Source organism: Melanostigma gelatinosum, assembly GCF_949748355.1.
Source record: "Melanostigma gelatinosum genome assembly, chromosome: 13".
Lineage (NCBI taxonomy): Eukaryota > Metazoa > Chordata > Actinopteri > Perciformes > Zoarcidae > Melanostigma > Melanostigma gelatinosum.
The window spans coordinates 18188603-18201875 of record NC_136646.1 but is presented as its reverse complement, the minus strand read 5'-3'; the positions used below and the strand labels follow the sequence as shown (position 1 = coordinate 18201875).

The 13273-nt window shown below is 44.2% G+C and overlaps 1 protein-coding gene across 1 annotated transcript in view; it reads left to right on the top strand.

The window, feature by feature from the left end:
- Positions 1 to 377: 377 nt before the first annotated feature.
- The window catches only part of fam20ca (FAM20C golgi associated secretory pathway kinase a), a 33885-nt gene continuing 20989 nt past the window's right edge, over positions 378 to 13273 (top strand). Inside the window, exons 1-3 of the mRNA XM_079282595.1 lie at positions 378 to 1114; positions 1751 to 1941; positions 4843 to 4921. Coding sequence (XP_079138721.1) covers positions 564 to 1114; positions 1751 to 1941; positions 4843 to 4921 — 821 coding nt within the window. The 5' untranslated portion in view covers positions 378 to 563. The remainder of the gene's footprint in view (positions 1115 to 1750; positions 1942 to 4842; positions 4922 to 13273) is intronic.

Genomic DNA, 13273 nt, shown 5'->3' with positions numbered 1-13273 from the left:
CCTAAATACCAGGGAGGCTGTGGACTATACCAATATCTTTTCTTTTTACTTTTTTTCAGTCATGACACAATTGACACCTAACTCCGTGCTGGCAGCAACACATGGAAGCAGATTTGAGGAGGAATATCGGTGCTTTTAACAAGACCCCCCCTCCTTCTTCTTCCTGTTACCTGTTCTTAACGGTTTATTTAGCGGTCCGTCCTCCTGACACGATGTCCTGTTCAACGAGGCAATGAATGAAGAGCACTTCTTGAGCCGCTGCCAGTGAAGTGTCCAGAGCTCACAATGTGTCGGTCAGTCCACCTGTCTGGGGACGAACAATCTGGACTGTTGTAAAGAAAATAACAATAACAACAAAATAAGACCGAGCACATCATGGAGCTGTTAACATAGGCTGACACGCATTATGTGCGCAATGATCACAGTAAATATTCAACCTAACATTGCTGCTTTGTCATCGCATAACAGTGTTGGACGTCAATGTCGGTGCTGTAAGGTGCGCTGCGCTTAAATCGTATTAGCCTGACTCTGCGTAAAGAAAAAAAAAATATATATATATAAAGATGATATTGTTTCGTAAATTCAGAGTGTTGATACTCATGGTGTTTTTGGTAGCGTGCACCATGCACATTATGATAGACTTGTTACCGAAACTAGAAAAGCGGGCGGCGGGAGCGGACAGCGGGGACGGCGGCTGTCAGTGCGCTCACCACCCCGGCGGGGAGTCGCAGGGCTGGGGGAAGCAACGCGCCATGTCCGCGGCTGAAGCTGGCTGGCCTAACAAGCACACGCTGAGAATCCTGCAGGATTTCAGCAACGAGCCGAGCTCCAACCTCACGTCGCATTCCCTGGAAAAGAACACAGCCGCCGGGCACAGAGCGGAGTCCTTCAGGCGGACGAGACCGTCAGCGGGGAAGACGGAAGACCACAAGCCGCTCATCGGAGACGCGAGCGCGGGTCGGACGGTCCCCGCGCACGGTGTATCCCGCCTGTCTGCTCTGTTCGAGCATCCTTTTTACAAGGTTGACCTTACTCCCCTCACAAACGATGACACTTTGTTCAACGTCAACACTGACATCAGGTTCTATCCCAGAGCAACCGCGAACCAAGGATGGTAAGCTGGTGGAAATGTTTAAAACGTACAAGGCTTACAAGTGGGAGCTGGGACAGACTGCTCTAACCTATTTGGCTGTTGATGATAATGGGATGGAAGAAGGGGACAAAAAGTAGATGATATTTCATGTTTGCTCCACAAAGAAATATAAGTAATCTGATATCTACATTGAAGGCGTTGAATTCAGTTAGCTCATGTTCATGCAGGCCTGCAAATCTGTGCTCATATCTGCCTGTCTGTCTGTTTGGATATCATCAAATCAACCAGCAGACAGGTTCATCCGTCCGTTTTCTCTGCCTCAACTATAATGTCCTGCATCTGCTGTCTCCACCCACCCATTATAATGGCATTTTACCTTTAAGGCACACAATTTATAAGTTACCATCATGCTGGATTTTTTTATATACCTGTCATTAAGGCTATATTTTAACTATTTTAACTCCATGTGTTACTAGAATGAAGTGCTTTGTGCCAAAAAGCATACCTTCAGCTTGAATTTCTCTGACACAGTTCGTCTGTATTGAGACTGCAACAAATTGTCTCCCCATCAACAACAAATACTAAAAATAATCTAAACAGGAACCTGCTTGCACCACAACGTCCTGTTAAACCTCCTCCACTCTCTCCGTTTCCCAGGCACAATGAGCAGGGGAACGAAGAGGAGGAGGAGGAGGAGTTCTCTCCAACAGGAGAGGTGACCGCAGAATCTTACCCCAACTGGTTACGTTTCCACATCGGCATCAACCGCTACGAGTTGTACTCCAGACACAGTCTCGCGCTGGACGCCCTCCTGAAGGACCTGGTCACACAGAGGATCACCAGCGTGGGTGAGTCAGTCACAAAATCGTAAACATTTGAATGAGAACATGTGCTGCGCTACTGAGTTGAAAGTAAGGATGGAGAACAGATGGGTAGAAAAGAAGGATCACACATGCCTGAAAAAAACGTCACGACGAAGCATCTTCTGGCAAAGTTATTGGCAGGAAACATGGCGAGAAGAGTGGAGAAGAATTTCCCTCTAGTCTAAAATATTGATTGATTAATTGATTAATATGTGCAAATTGCAAGAGTAGGGGAACTCAAGGGAAGCTTTAAGAAATTCTGTTCTGTAAAAAGTTTAAAAAAAAGATGTCAATGTTTTTTTTTTTGCTTCTCATGATATCATCTTCAACAAATCTTTGTGAAAGAGATCTCAGTGTGAACATACGTTATAATGTTTGCTATAATGGCTTCATAAAAACTGGACAGTGATCACCAAAATACCCTCCACGGGGACGTGTTGTCATCTCCATCTCTTTGTGCATCAGCGTCATTGTATTTCGTATTGAGGCTGTCTCCACTACCTCTTTGTTATGAGTCCCTCTGGCAGCTCGCAATCATTCATCGTTCATGCTACACATCTCCGCCTAAACTTAATAGTCTGTGTATTTTGGTATATAATATATATATATATAAACCATCAATCTGTGCCCAGACACCGATAAAACACACACACATCTGTGTTCTGAAATGAAAACCCAGCGCAGTGTGTGTGTGTGTGTGTGTGTGTGTGTGTGCCTGGAAGCACGCATTACAGCTTTTGTGCCCCGTAATTAAAGCACACGCGCACCTCAGATCTGTCTCGCTAAAATGACAAAACACAGAAGTTTCTCTGTTCAGCATTTTCTCTGTAACAGTGCCTCCCTCCTCTGTGTCTGTCCCTCTGCGGCCTTTTGTTCCGTCTCCAGCTGCACTCATAAATCATCCGCGCAGTGCCGTGAGGTGGCACAGGTGAGAGCAGAGTGGATTTATCATCATGGGGATGGGGGGGGGGGGCCATGTGGTGGTGGTGGGCGAGGCCTGGGGCTCTCTGAAAGACCAGAGAACATGAAGGTTTAGAAAAGACTACATCGATTCATTTGTGGACGCTCGGAGAAACAGAGCAAGAGATGGATGGTTAGATCAACAGGGGCCCATACATCCTCGCGCAGATACCGAGACAGATGGCCTCCAGGAGAATCAAAAGAATCTTTTGTTGAAGTGGGCGACGGTGGCTAAGTGGAGAGCAGAGCTGACGTCTTTCAATCAGAGGATCGGCGGTTCGATCCCCGGCTCTGGCTAGTCGCACGTCCATGTGTCCTGGAGCTTAACCCCATGAATTGCTCCCGTATAGCTGTGTGTTATAATCTGAATTGTAAGTCGCTTTGGATAAAAGCATCTGCTAAAATCACTGTTTGATCACAGGGGATTAACTTTTGTAGTTTCCAATTAGAAACAAAATTTTACAAACGTCCAGCACAGAGCAGAGCATTGAGGTCAGCTCCTCAAGGATTGTGGCTTATGGGTTCAAAGTCACAGTATTAAAACATTGTCCAGTTGTTTGCAATCTCGCAAAGGTTTTGGGTTGTATAGCTGTAACAAGTTTAAAGATTACTCTGGGGCCACCGTCCACTTGTCCTGGCTGCAGCGACTCTAGCACACGTGTAGACATAATGCTCTCGGTGCGTTCTTTGGCTTTGATTGCCAATCTACTTTCAATATCCATCCTCTGTCGTGAAGAAGAGGCGCTCACCTCAGGTTATGCGGGTTTAACGCTGGGCAACAGTGGACGTAAAATGCCGTAGCTTTTGAAAATGAGTCACGGTAAATGGGGAGGCTTGCCAGCGGTGAGTAAAGCAAAGTGAGACAGACAGAGCACAGCAGAGACAATATGAATAAAAGGATGACACGTGCAAACAAGGAAGGAGAAAAAGGGAAAGAAATATGATGAGAGTAACACCAAGAGAGCCGACAAACACAAAAGACAGTCCTGTGGGTAGAGTGCAGCCAGCTACTCAGCCAGCAAGCCATTCAGTAAGTGGGTCCACTGCACGGGGCTTATGTTGATATTGGGGTGAGGCAGAAGCGCTGTGTTGTGTAACACGCTCAAGTTAATGCGCTGTAATAAATGGGCAAATCCCCCAAAAGCCTGTCCATTATGAGGGAAACACAAGGCATTGAGACAGGCCAGGCGGTGTCTTTGTTTGAGTCGGAGGCAGGCAAGAAGTTAAGGCTCCATCAGCCTCTGGGAGACACTGTGGACATGACTGATAGCCAGAGACATGGGCCCTGGCTCACGTTTTGCTCGTTGAGATCAGTTTGGTGTGAGTGAGAGGAAGACACAAGCACATCTGTGTACAGAGAAACATCTGGTCAGAAACAGGTCTGTTCTGTGCACATATACACACATGGATGGAAACACACGTTTTTTATTTGATTGAGGAAATGAAGATTCTGCCAAGTTTTGAAACAAGAGGATGTTCAAAATGTAATTGCACAATAATAACACGCTTCTGAATTGTAGTGTCCGTGGACTTAATGAGCCAAAAATCACTGTGCGTTTCTTTGGCTCTCTCTCAAAGCGACACATGTTGTTCTAAAGACAGAGTCACTATTATATGTGTCCCTCTCCAGTTTCATCAAACTCAGAACTAGCTGTAGTTGTCAGCAGACGCTTTTCACGCCACTTCTGTCTCTCAGTCACACCCACCTCCTAACTGCCACTTTGGTCGTACAGTGTCTGGCAAATTGGTCAGCAGATGTGAGAGCTATATTATGCAGGCATTGCAAAATTGCGAATTGCAAAATAATGAAACAGCTGTGCTTATGCGGAAGTGTATTTCAGTGTGTTTAGGTTTATGTGTGTGTGTGTGTGTGTGTGTTTGTTTGCTTCAAATACTCATCTAACATCTCAATTGTTTTTCTCTCAGCCATGAAATCAGGAGGCACCCAGCTGAAGTTGATCATGACTTTCCAGAACTATGGACAAGCTCTGTTCAAGCCCATGAAGTAAGTAGCACAGATACTAAATTTACACTTTACTCTCCACCAAATCATCTGGTTATCGCAGATGTTGTCAGTGTCAGAGTATCCATCTAAAAGCAGTTTCTCTGCTTTAAATTTGAGCAAAATCTGCATTTTTCCACCTAAAATAACTGACATCAAAAATCAGTTCGATGCACTCGGTTTGATGCGCCCACTTGTAATGCATATGCTTCAAGAAGGCTGCACGAAATCTCCTCTGACTAGGTACCAAGCGCTGCCGCTGCATGTTTTCGTGCGTTCGGATATCTCTCCCCCTCTGTGTGATCTTTTTTTTTGTCGGCTTTTTAATTACCATCAACAGGCTTATGTGTTAATTAAAACGAGCATTGAGCCGTCGTCAAAGACGTCTTTGGGGAAGCATATATGCTAGCAAATGCGCTTGGTACATGAAAAAGAAATACCCTCCCTCTCAGCTGTCTCGAGTTTTGCCCGATGAATTCCCATGCCGACGCAAATAAACAGCGTCCAGGCCAACTGGAAGTAATTGCTCAGGAGCCTGGTGCGATTGCTATGAAATGCATAATGGCTTTCTACATGAGAGCCTCAGTGGAGAGTATAAGATCCTGGGAGAGGGACAAGGAGACAGACAGAGGGGGTGGCTGGGTGAGTTTTTCTTGCAAGAACTGGTGATTAATACTTGTGAAAGCTCAAAGTGTCACATCTTGACATGCTGCACAGGTATACTCTTTGGTGATTCGATATTTCAAGTGAACCAAGACCATTACCATACCAGCCAAAGCCACACTTGTGGGAGGGTAAACAGTTCAGGTCTGTTAGGTCAACATCAGCATGGAAATGAATGATGAAACATTATATCTTTTCCTTGTCAGGGCGTGATTTATGGAGTGCTGCCACATTTATTCTCAGTTTATTCACTTAATATTTGGTGTTTGTGTCCCTTATTCATCTCCTCTTTACCTGCATGTAGTGCAACTTTATATCTCTCGTTATATATACACAGAAACAGCAGCAGCGACAGTTCAGAGTCATTTTCCTGTGTCCTAACTTGGCATTTCATTTCAAGGTGGATAAGCGGCTGAATTTTTAGAACATGTCGCATCATTTACAGACTTGGCCGCAGAGAATATGTGATCCAAACAAGCTGAGCATCTATTGAAGGTTCCATACATACAAACCTTTCAAGTCAACACAATTGTGTGTGTGTGTGTGTGTGTGTGTGTGTGTTTTGATTTAAATAGATGTTTGATTGGACAAGGCCTTCACAGGCTCCTTCTAGGCAACAGACAGCATGTGCCCATGCATGAGTACTGTGATGTCAGGATGGGTTAAAGAAGGAGAGTGTTGTGAGGTGTGGTCAGCAGATGGGCTGTTGCTCTGAGTATCATCTGGTCTTAATTGTATCGGGGGAAAGTCATACATTATCAGCAGTCATGGAATGTCTTGTGATACAGATGTTGTCGGTTTCAGAACACAGACAATGAGTTCCTTATAGGAGTAAAGGTTGTCAAGGTGTGAAATGTCTGCATGACAAAATATACAGTGTTTGTCTTTATGCATTTATATGTATGTCTTGAGACATCAATTAGTAGAAGAGGAATTTTACTTGTGTGCCTGAGAATGAGAATAGCATATCATTTGCCCCACTTTTCAATAAACCTTTAGCTGATTGAAAGATTGAAGCCTCAGGTTCAGAGTTATGAGAATCTAGAAAGTAAATGATTCAATTGTCCGTGTTCGGGTTTCATTTTTAAATTGAAATGATGTTGCTCAGAAGGGATTGGATACATAACACTCCAATAAAATGTAAAAGATAAGTGCTCATTTCTTACGGTAGTCTTTCTCAGTTGCTGTCAGAAATTCTTTTGACGGTAATTACTGACAGTCAGTTTCTGAATTATATGCTACAGATTCCCACAGCTCTTTATTTAGCCTGTCATATTTAATTCAAACTCCTTGCTTTGACTGTCACCATCATCCGTCTCCAGTGTTTACAGATATTATGCAAAAGCCTTAAGAGCGGAAATACAAAAATATCAGTTTTCTGCGAGAGATAATGTAGAAAGATAACGTTTGTTCTTCTTTTGTTAACGCACATCATTACGTTTTTTTATTTTTCTATCATGGCATTGATGTGTCCCACTTTTATTTTAGGATCTGTGGTGCATTATGGGTACAGTAGTTCAGAGCCTTTCTGCGTTGTATTGATTTTTCTTCACCTGTATTGTGCATCATCAAGTGGTGCTTCAAAGACACTTTGATGTTTCAGGCCTCCTTTGAGCTGAATGCAAATCTGCACACTGGCATGGACCAGGAGACTGCACAAGCTGACAGCTTGCCAGACACCTCCACAAGATGTTTTCTCTGTGCAGCTCTGGGAAAAAAAGTTTGTAGCTCGCTTTTATTTGTCTGACAAGCTCTGTGATCGTGTTTGGTGATCTAAAGTGTCTGCCAACAACGGGGTAGAAGATGGTTGTTAAGTTTTTCAAACTGCACTTTGGTTTAGTCAGTTAGGTCACAACAAAAAAGTTTTTCCCCAACAAAAAAAATATCTCCTCTAAAATTGGAGTCAGGCAAATGTTTCTGATCCTCCCGAAAATTTGAATCTGACAATCACACAAGTACAAATATAGTTCCTTCGATGCGGATATTATAAATCATTTTTAGAGGTCAATTCATGCACAAATGCAGGTCTCTGCACTAATGCCTTGACTACCTACGAGTAAAAAAGTGGATGAATTATAGCGGTGTCACCATGAGAAAATCTTTAGCCAACAAATATGTATGCAAATTCTATTTGAACGAAAGATGGGGCTATAAGAAGGCTGCGAATTAGGATGGAGAGGAATGAAGTGGCATGTGAAAAGCGAGAGGGCTGGTGTTGGAAGACAGATGACAGGCAGAGATAGACCAGAGGGTAGGCGAGCAGTTAGCACTGCCAACCTGTCAAGGAACTGGGTCTTCCAGCTGGAGGCGGGTTACAGGCTGAGCAGAGGCCCTCTATTGCCAGGCCTCTGTGTCTGTCTGGCTCAGGTCCCTGGTGCCCCATCCTACCCATCCCCTTGCCAGATCCTGGTTGTGGTGTGTATACAGAACAGCAATGTTCATGTCATGGTAATTATATTTGTCAGACAGAGGGCTGAGGGATTGAAGGAGGAAGTGTAACCCTCAGATATGCAAAGAAAGAATTAATTTCTCCATCACACGCTGTTTGACAAGCCTGTTTCCACCCCCTTGCTTTGATTTTGTTGATAGTCTTACAGTTCCAAATGGTGTATGCATTGCAGGAAGAGCAAAAAATAACTTTGATCGTCCCTATTTGTTGTGTGCATGTCCCAGTCGTGCCAAGAGCTATTATATCAACGCACAGGGTTCATTGCATGTAAACACATGTGCTAGGACATATACAGTAGGGCACACATGGCGCTTCTTTAGCACTGTGGGAAATCAAGATACATGCTCATCTGCATGAACCAGAACAGTTATGACAAGCTCTAGCACTGGTAAAGCCAATGGGGATGGATTCTTAGCTGCAACACCCAAGAGGCTGTTATGTTTTTATCATCTGCAGGCTGTTTCATAACCAAAAGTTCATTTGAAGGCCACATCATATCTACTGTGGCCCAGTTGGGTTATGACTGACATTGCTCCATGGATCTTCTCTGTAGATGGGGAATTGTATTGGGGCTGAAGTCATCTAATATTCTCAGGAGGTAGCCTCTCCCTGCTCTGGTTATTGATCTTATCATGAAAGATTGATGATTTTATTAATGATTTGCATGCATTTGTGTGAAGTGCAAGAGGAAATAGAGCTGTTCATAAAGTGTTTTTGATGGTTTGTAATCGTTATGGTAAGCTTGATGCTGGAGAGTTCACCTGTTGCTTACAATTATTTCCTGTATAGGAGAACTGCCAGTTAATCTGTCCATCCATCCATTTACTCTCCGCTTGTCCGGGGCTGGGTCGCGGGGGCAGAAGGCTTTGCAGGGTATTCCAGACATCCCTCTCCCCAGCAACACTTGTACAGCTCTACCTGTGAATCGAGATAGACAAGATATATAATCCCTCCAGCGTGTTCTTGGTCCACAAGTTGGATGTGCACGGAAAACCTCTAAAGGGAGGCGTCGTGGAGGCATATACTGATCAGATGCCCGAACCACCTCAGCCGGCCCCTTTCAACACAAAGGACGGCTCTACTCTGAGTTCCCTCCAGATGTCTGAGCTCCTCCTTCCATCTCTAAGGCTGGGCCAAGCAACCCTACAAAACACCTTCATTTCAGGGGTTTGCATCAGTCATGACCCAAAGCTCATGACCATAGGTGAGGAACAGAACATAGATGGACTGGTCAATTTAGAGCTTTGCCTTGTGGCTCCACCACAATGGTCTGAAACAGCCGATGCCAGTGCTGATGCCGAACAGTCTGTCCATCTCACACTCCAGTTTTCCTTCACATGTGAACAAGACCCAGAGATACCTGGACTCCCTTTAGTCGTACAAGGGCCGTAAGGCTTGTAGCAATTACCCCCAGTACACTGTATTCCTACAGTACCCCCACAGAACTCTCCTGGGGACACAGTTGTAAGCCTTCTCCAACTCCACAAAAGACATGTAGACTGGATGGGCAAACTCCCATGACCGCTCCAACAGATCTGCAACTGTAAAGAGCTGGTCCACTGCTTCACGGCCAGGACGAAATCCGCATTGCTTCTCCTGGATCTGAGGTTCAACAATTGGTCGGAGCCTCCTTTCCAGCAATCTGGAATAAACTTTCCTGGGGAGTCTGATTAGTGTGATTGCCAGATTATTGGAGCACATTTCCTGATCCCCTTTTGTAAAAATGGGAACCACCACCCAGGTATTCCACTCCACAGGCACTGACCCCAACTTCCATGCAAAACTGAAGAGGTGTGTCAGCCAATACAGCACAACAACGTCCAGAGCCTTCATCATCTCAGTGAAAATATCCACCCCTTTAGCGTTTTGACTACCAATGCAACCTGTGCCAAAGATATGGATGTATTCTACCTCCTCCACGGAGGACATGGTGGTCAGGTGCAGGAATTCCTAAAAGGGCTCTTTCCACCATTCGACAGTACCCGGGCCAAGTCTTGCTTTCCCTTTCTGAGTCGTCTGACGGTTTTCCAGAACTTCCTTGGCCAACTAAAAGTCATTCTCCTTTGTCTCCCCAAATTCCTCCCACACCAGTGTGTTTACTCTGTCAACCACTGCAGCTGCAACCTGACATACGGCCGCAGAACTGATGATAGTGACCACAATGTCAATCATGAGCTTTGGCCTCGGGTGTCTGGTACCTAATACACTTATGAACCGCCCTGTGCTCGAAAGGGGTGTTCAGCCGGGTGCTCATGAGTATCCCCACATCCACCTTGCACCTCTCTCCCTGGGCAACATTACTGAAAAGAGTCCAGCCCCGCTCTGGGAGATTGATTCCAGAACCAATGCTATGCCTGGAGGTAAGCCCAACTATATCGAGTTGGTACCGCTCCTCCTCCTTCCCCACCAGAGAGGTGACATTCCACTTTCCTAGAGCCAGTCTGCTATGCCAGGGTTGGCACTCCTAGGTCCCCGCCTTTGCCTGCTGCCCAGCTCACAATCCACCCTTCCCCACTGCTAGTTGTGGGTGCACATGTTTTCGCCTCCAGAAACGCACCCCTGTTTCCCTTTTCTGGGCAAGGTGCAACTCTTTTGAGTCAGTTATTTTAGATATCTCTTGACTAGATAACAAGCATCTGTGGTCTAAATTGGAAGGAAAAAAAACTGACACAGATGTCACAAAACAAAAATCCGTCACATGGAGCTTCATGAGATCCATTCTGAACCAAAGACATCCAATTGTTTGGAACCTCATTTCAAGGATGAATACGGCATGATTACATACATCTACATGCACTTAAGCACACTGTATGTTTACATATTTATGTCAATCTATGTATACATGACATTCACTGCACGAACACACAAAATCCCCCTCTGAATTCATCATCAAGACTTAAAATATGTTTTCATTATCCTAGACCCTTAAGATGAAAGTATTCCTCTTTGGTCGTCACTTGTATAACACTGTCACCCTAAAGAGCCCCCACAAGGGCCATAAGAATGCCGTTGGCTCTCATAAGTTAGACACACTTTTGAGAGGTGTAGTCTGAGCTCATCTTTCGGGGTGTGCACCAATGAACCGTGTTACTATAGACAGCTGTTCGCACAGCTGCGGCTCACACACACACACAGCCAAACACATACACTTACATGTGCACACATGCTGCAAAGAGAAGGATGCTGTGGGGGTTAAGGAGTTTGTGCACCCTCCATCACCCTGGGCTGGTACTGGAAAATCCGCAAGCCGCCAAGCCGCAGCTGTAGCCGCTCACTCAGAGCTGTGGGTATATTACACAGAAGGTGATGACCGCAAGCCCACACTTTGCCTGCACACACAATAGAAAACGAGCTCATTCAGTCCCGACCGCTCACCATTTAACACTTCCCTAATGATTTCCACCCTGACGAGTCAAAGAGCCTTGAAGCACATAAAGAGACTTCAAATGTGATGAAACGTCAAATCTTTTCACTTCAACATCCTCGTCTTGTAGACCATGATGAAGTTTTCTGACCTCAATCTTGCATATTATATAAAGCTGAGTTGTGATAACTCTCTTTTCATGTGCTGAAGGGTTATGTAAACTGTAGCTATAGCCTTTATGGTTGAACGGACCGTGGCGACGAGAGACTCCTCAGGTTTTCAATAGCTCTGGCATCAGATTATCTATATATATATTTAAATCTAGCTATTTTCTCACGATATTTTTGTGTCGGTACCATTATCATTTATTTTTTCTATATTTATTATTATTTTTTTATATACTACGGTCTTACTTGTAAATAAGATCTTGATCTCAATGTCACTTCCTGATTAAATAAAGTGTAGCTGGCAGCGGACAGAGCAGTTCACTGTGCCAAGCAAGTTGTCTGACCCGGCTGAAATTAATGACAAGCTGTAGCGAGGTGTGGTTTGTTGGCAGAGAAGTGTGTACGTCGAGTATATGCATATTATGTCTGCTCATCGAGAGTGTGTTTTTGATTCTCTTTTCAGTCACTTCAGTGTTCGCACCTCAAGTGTTTGTATCTGTGCGTGTGAAAGTGCGTGAGAGACTACTGTCTGACTTGTTTCCATATTTGCAGATGAGTGTCGGGAGAAAGAGAAAAAAGAAGTGAAAGAGAATAAAAGAAGAGAAAAAACAGGATAATGTAAGATATATCAGGAAAATATGTCTGCACTGTCTGACAGATGTAGACGGAGAAACAGTTGCTTACGTGTGTTGTACAACACAACAAAACCGTAACGAAACAGTTTGTTGTCATCAGTGTTGGTGTTCGTCTTTCCTTTTTCATGGTGATGTTATGGAACTGCTGTCGTGATTTTTATTTTGTAGTTTATTTATTTTACAAGATTAGATTTCAAATGCAATTCGTGCGTAGTTAGAGCAAAACCCTCATTATTTTGGTTGACAGTGTAGACTAGGACTATTCTTTTTTAAATTAGATTTCTTTTATAAACATTTCACAACTTGCTGTGCTTAATGAAGAAAGGGGTGACTGTTTATGTTTTTATCGGACATGATTCAATTAAGGCAGAATCTTGTTCGTTTGTGGTACAGCAGCTTGGAATTACATCCGTATTGTTCCATTTCATTTCTCAAAATGAATGTGCAGTACAGGAAGGCAATAAATAAGACGTGGATGATGACGTGAATAAGAGGTGGATGGGAATGAGTGGAGTTTGCATCCCATCACAGACCTGCATTCACATGTGCCTTTTCTATTAGCCCTAAACAAAAGATGTCCCTGACTTTGACCAAATGTCTTGCCTCACCTGAAACATACCTTGACCAGAGTGTATTGGCCAGAGCCACAGTCTTTCCCAAAGCTTATGCAGAGTTACGCGCAGATGTTTTGAATTAACTGACTGGTATTTACTTTGAGTCATAGTTCTGTGCAGCAGTAAAAGTAGTTGTAAAGTTGTAATTTGCTCTTTTCAGAAATAACTTTTGTTTTCTGGGAAATAATGCCTGCTGTCATATTTTCTGCTCCGACCCTCCTCTACCTTTTATTGTCTATATTTCTCACACACACACACACACACAGAGAGAGAGAGTGAGAGTTTTGCAGTGTCGGGCGTTCACAACATCTGTTTCTCATGCAGCTTTGTACTCTCAGCCAGGCAGCCGCAGAGGGCCAGACCCAGCGGCTCTTCTTCTCCCTCTGCAGGTCTTTAAGATTCATTTGGTTTTTAAGCTGCTCTAATGTGTCTGAGGACTGCTCATCTTATACAGCCTGGTTTC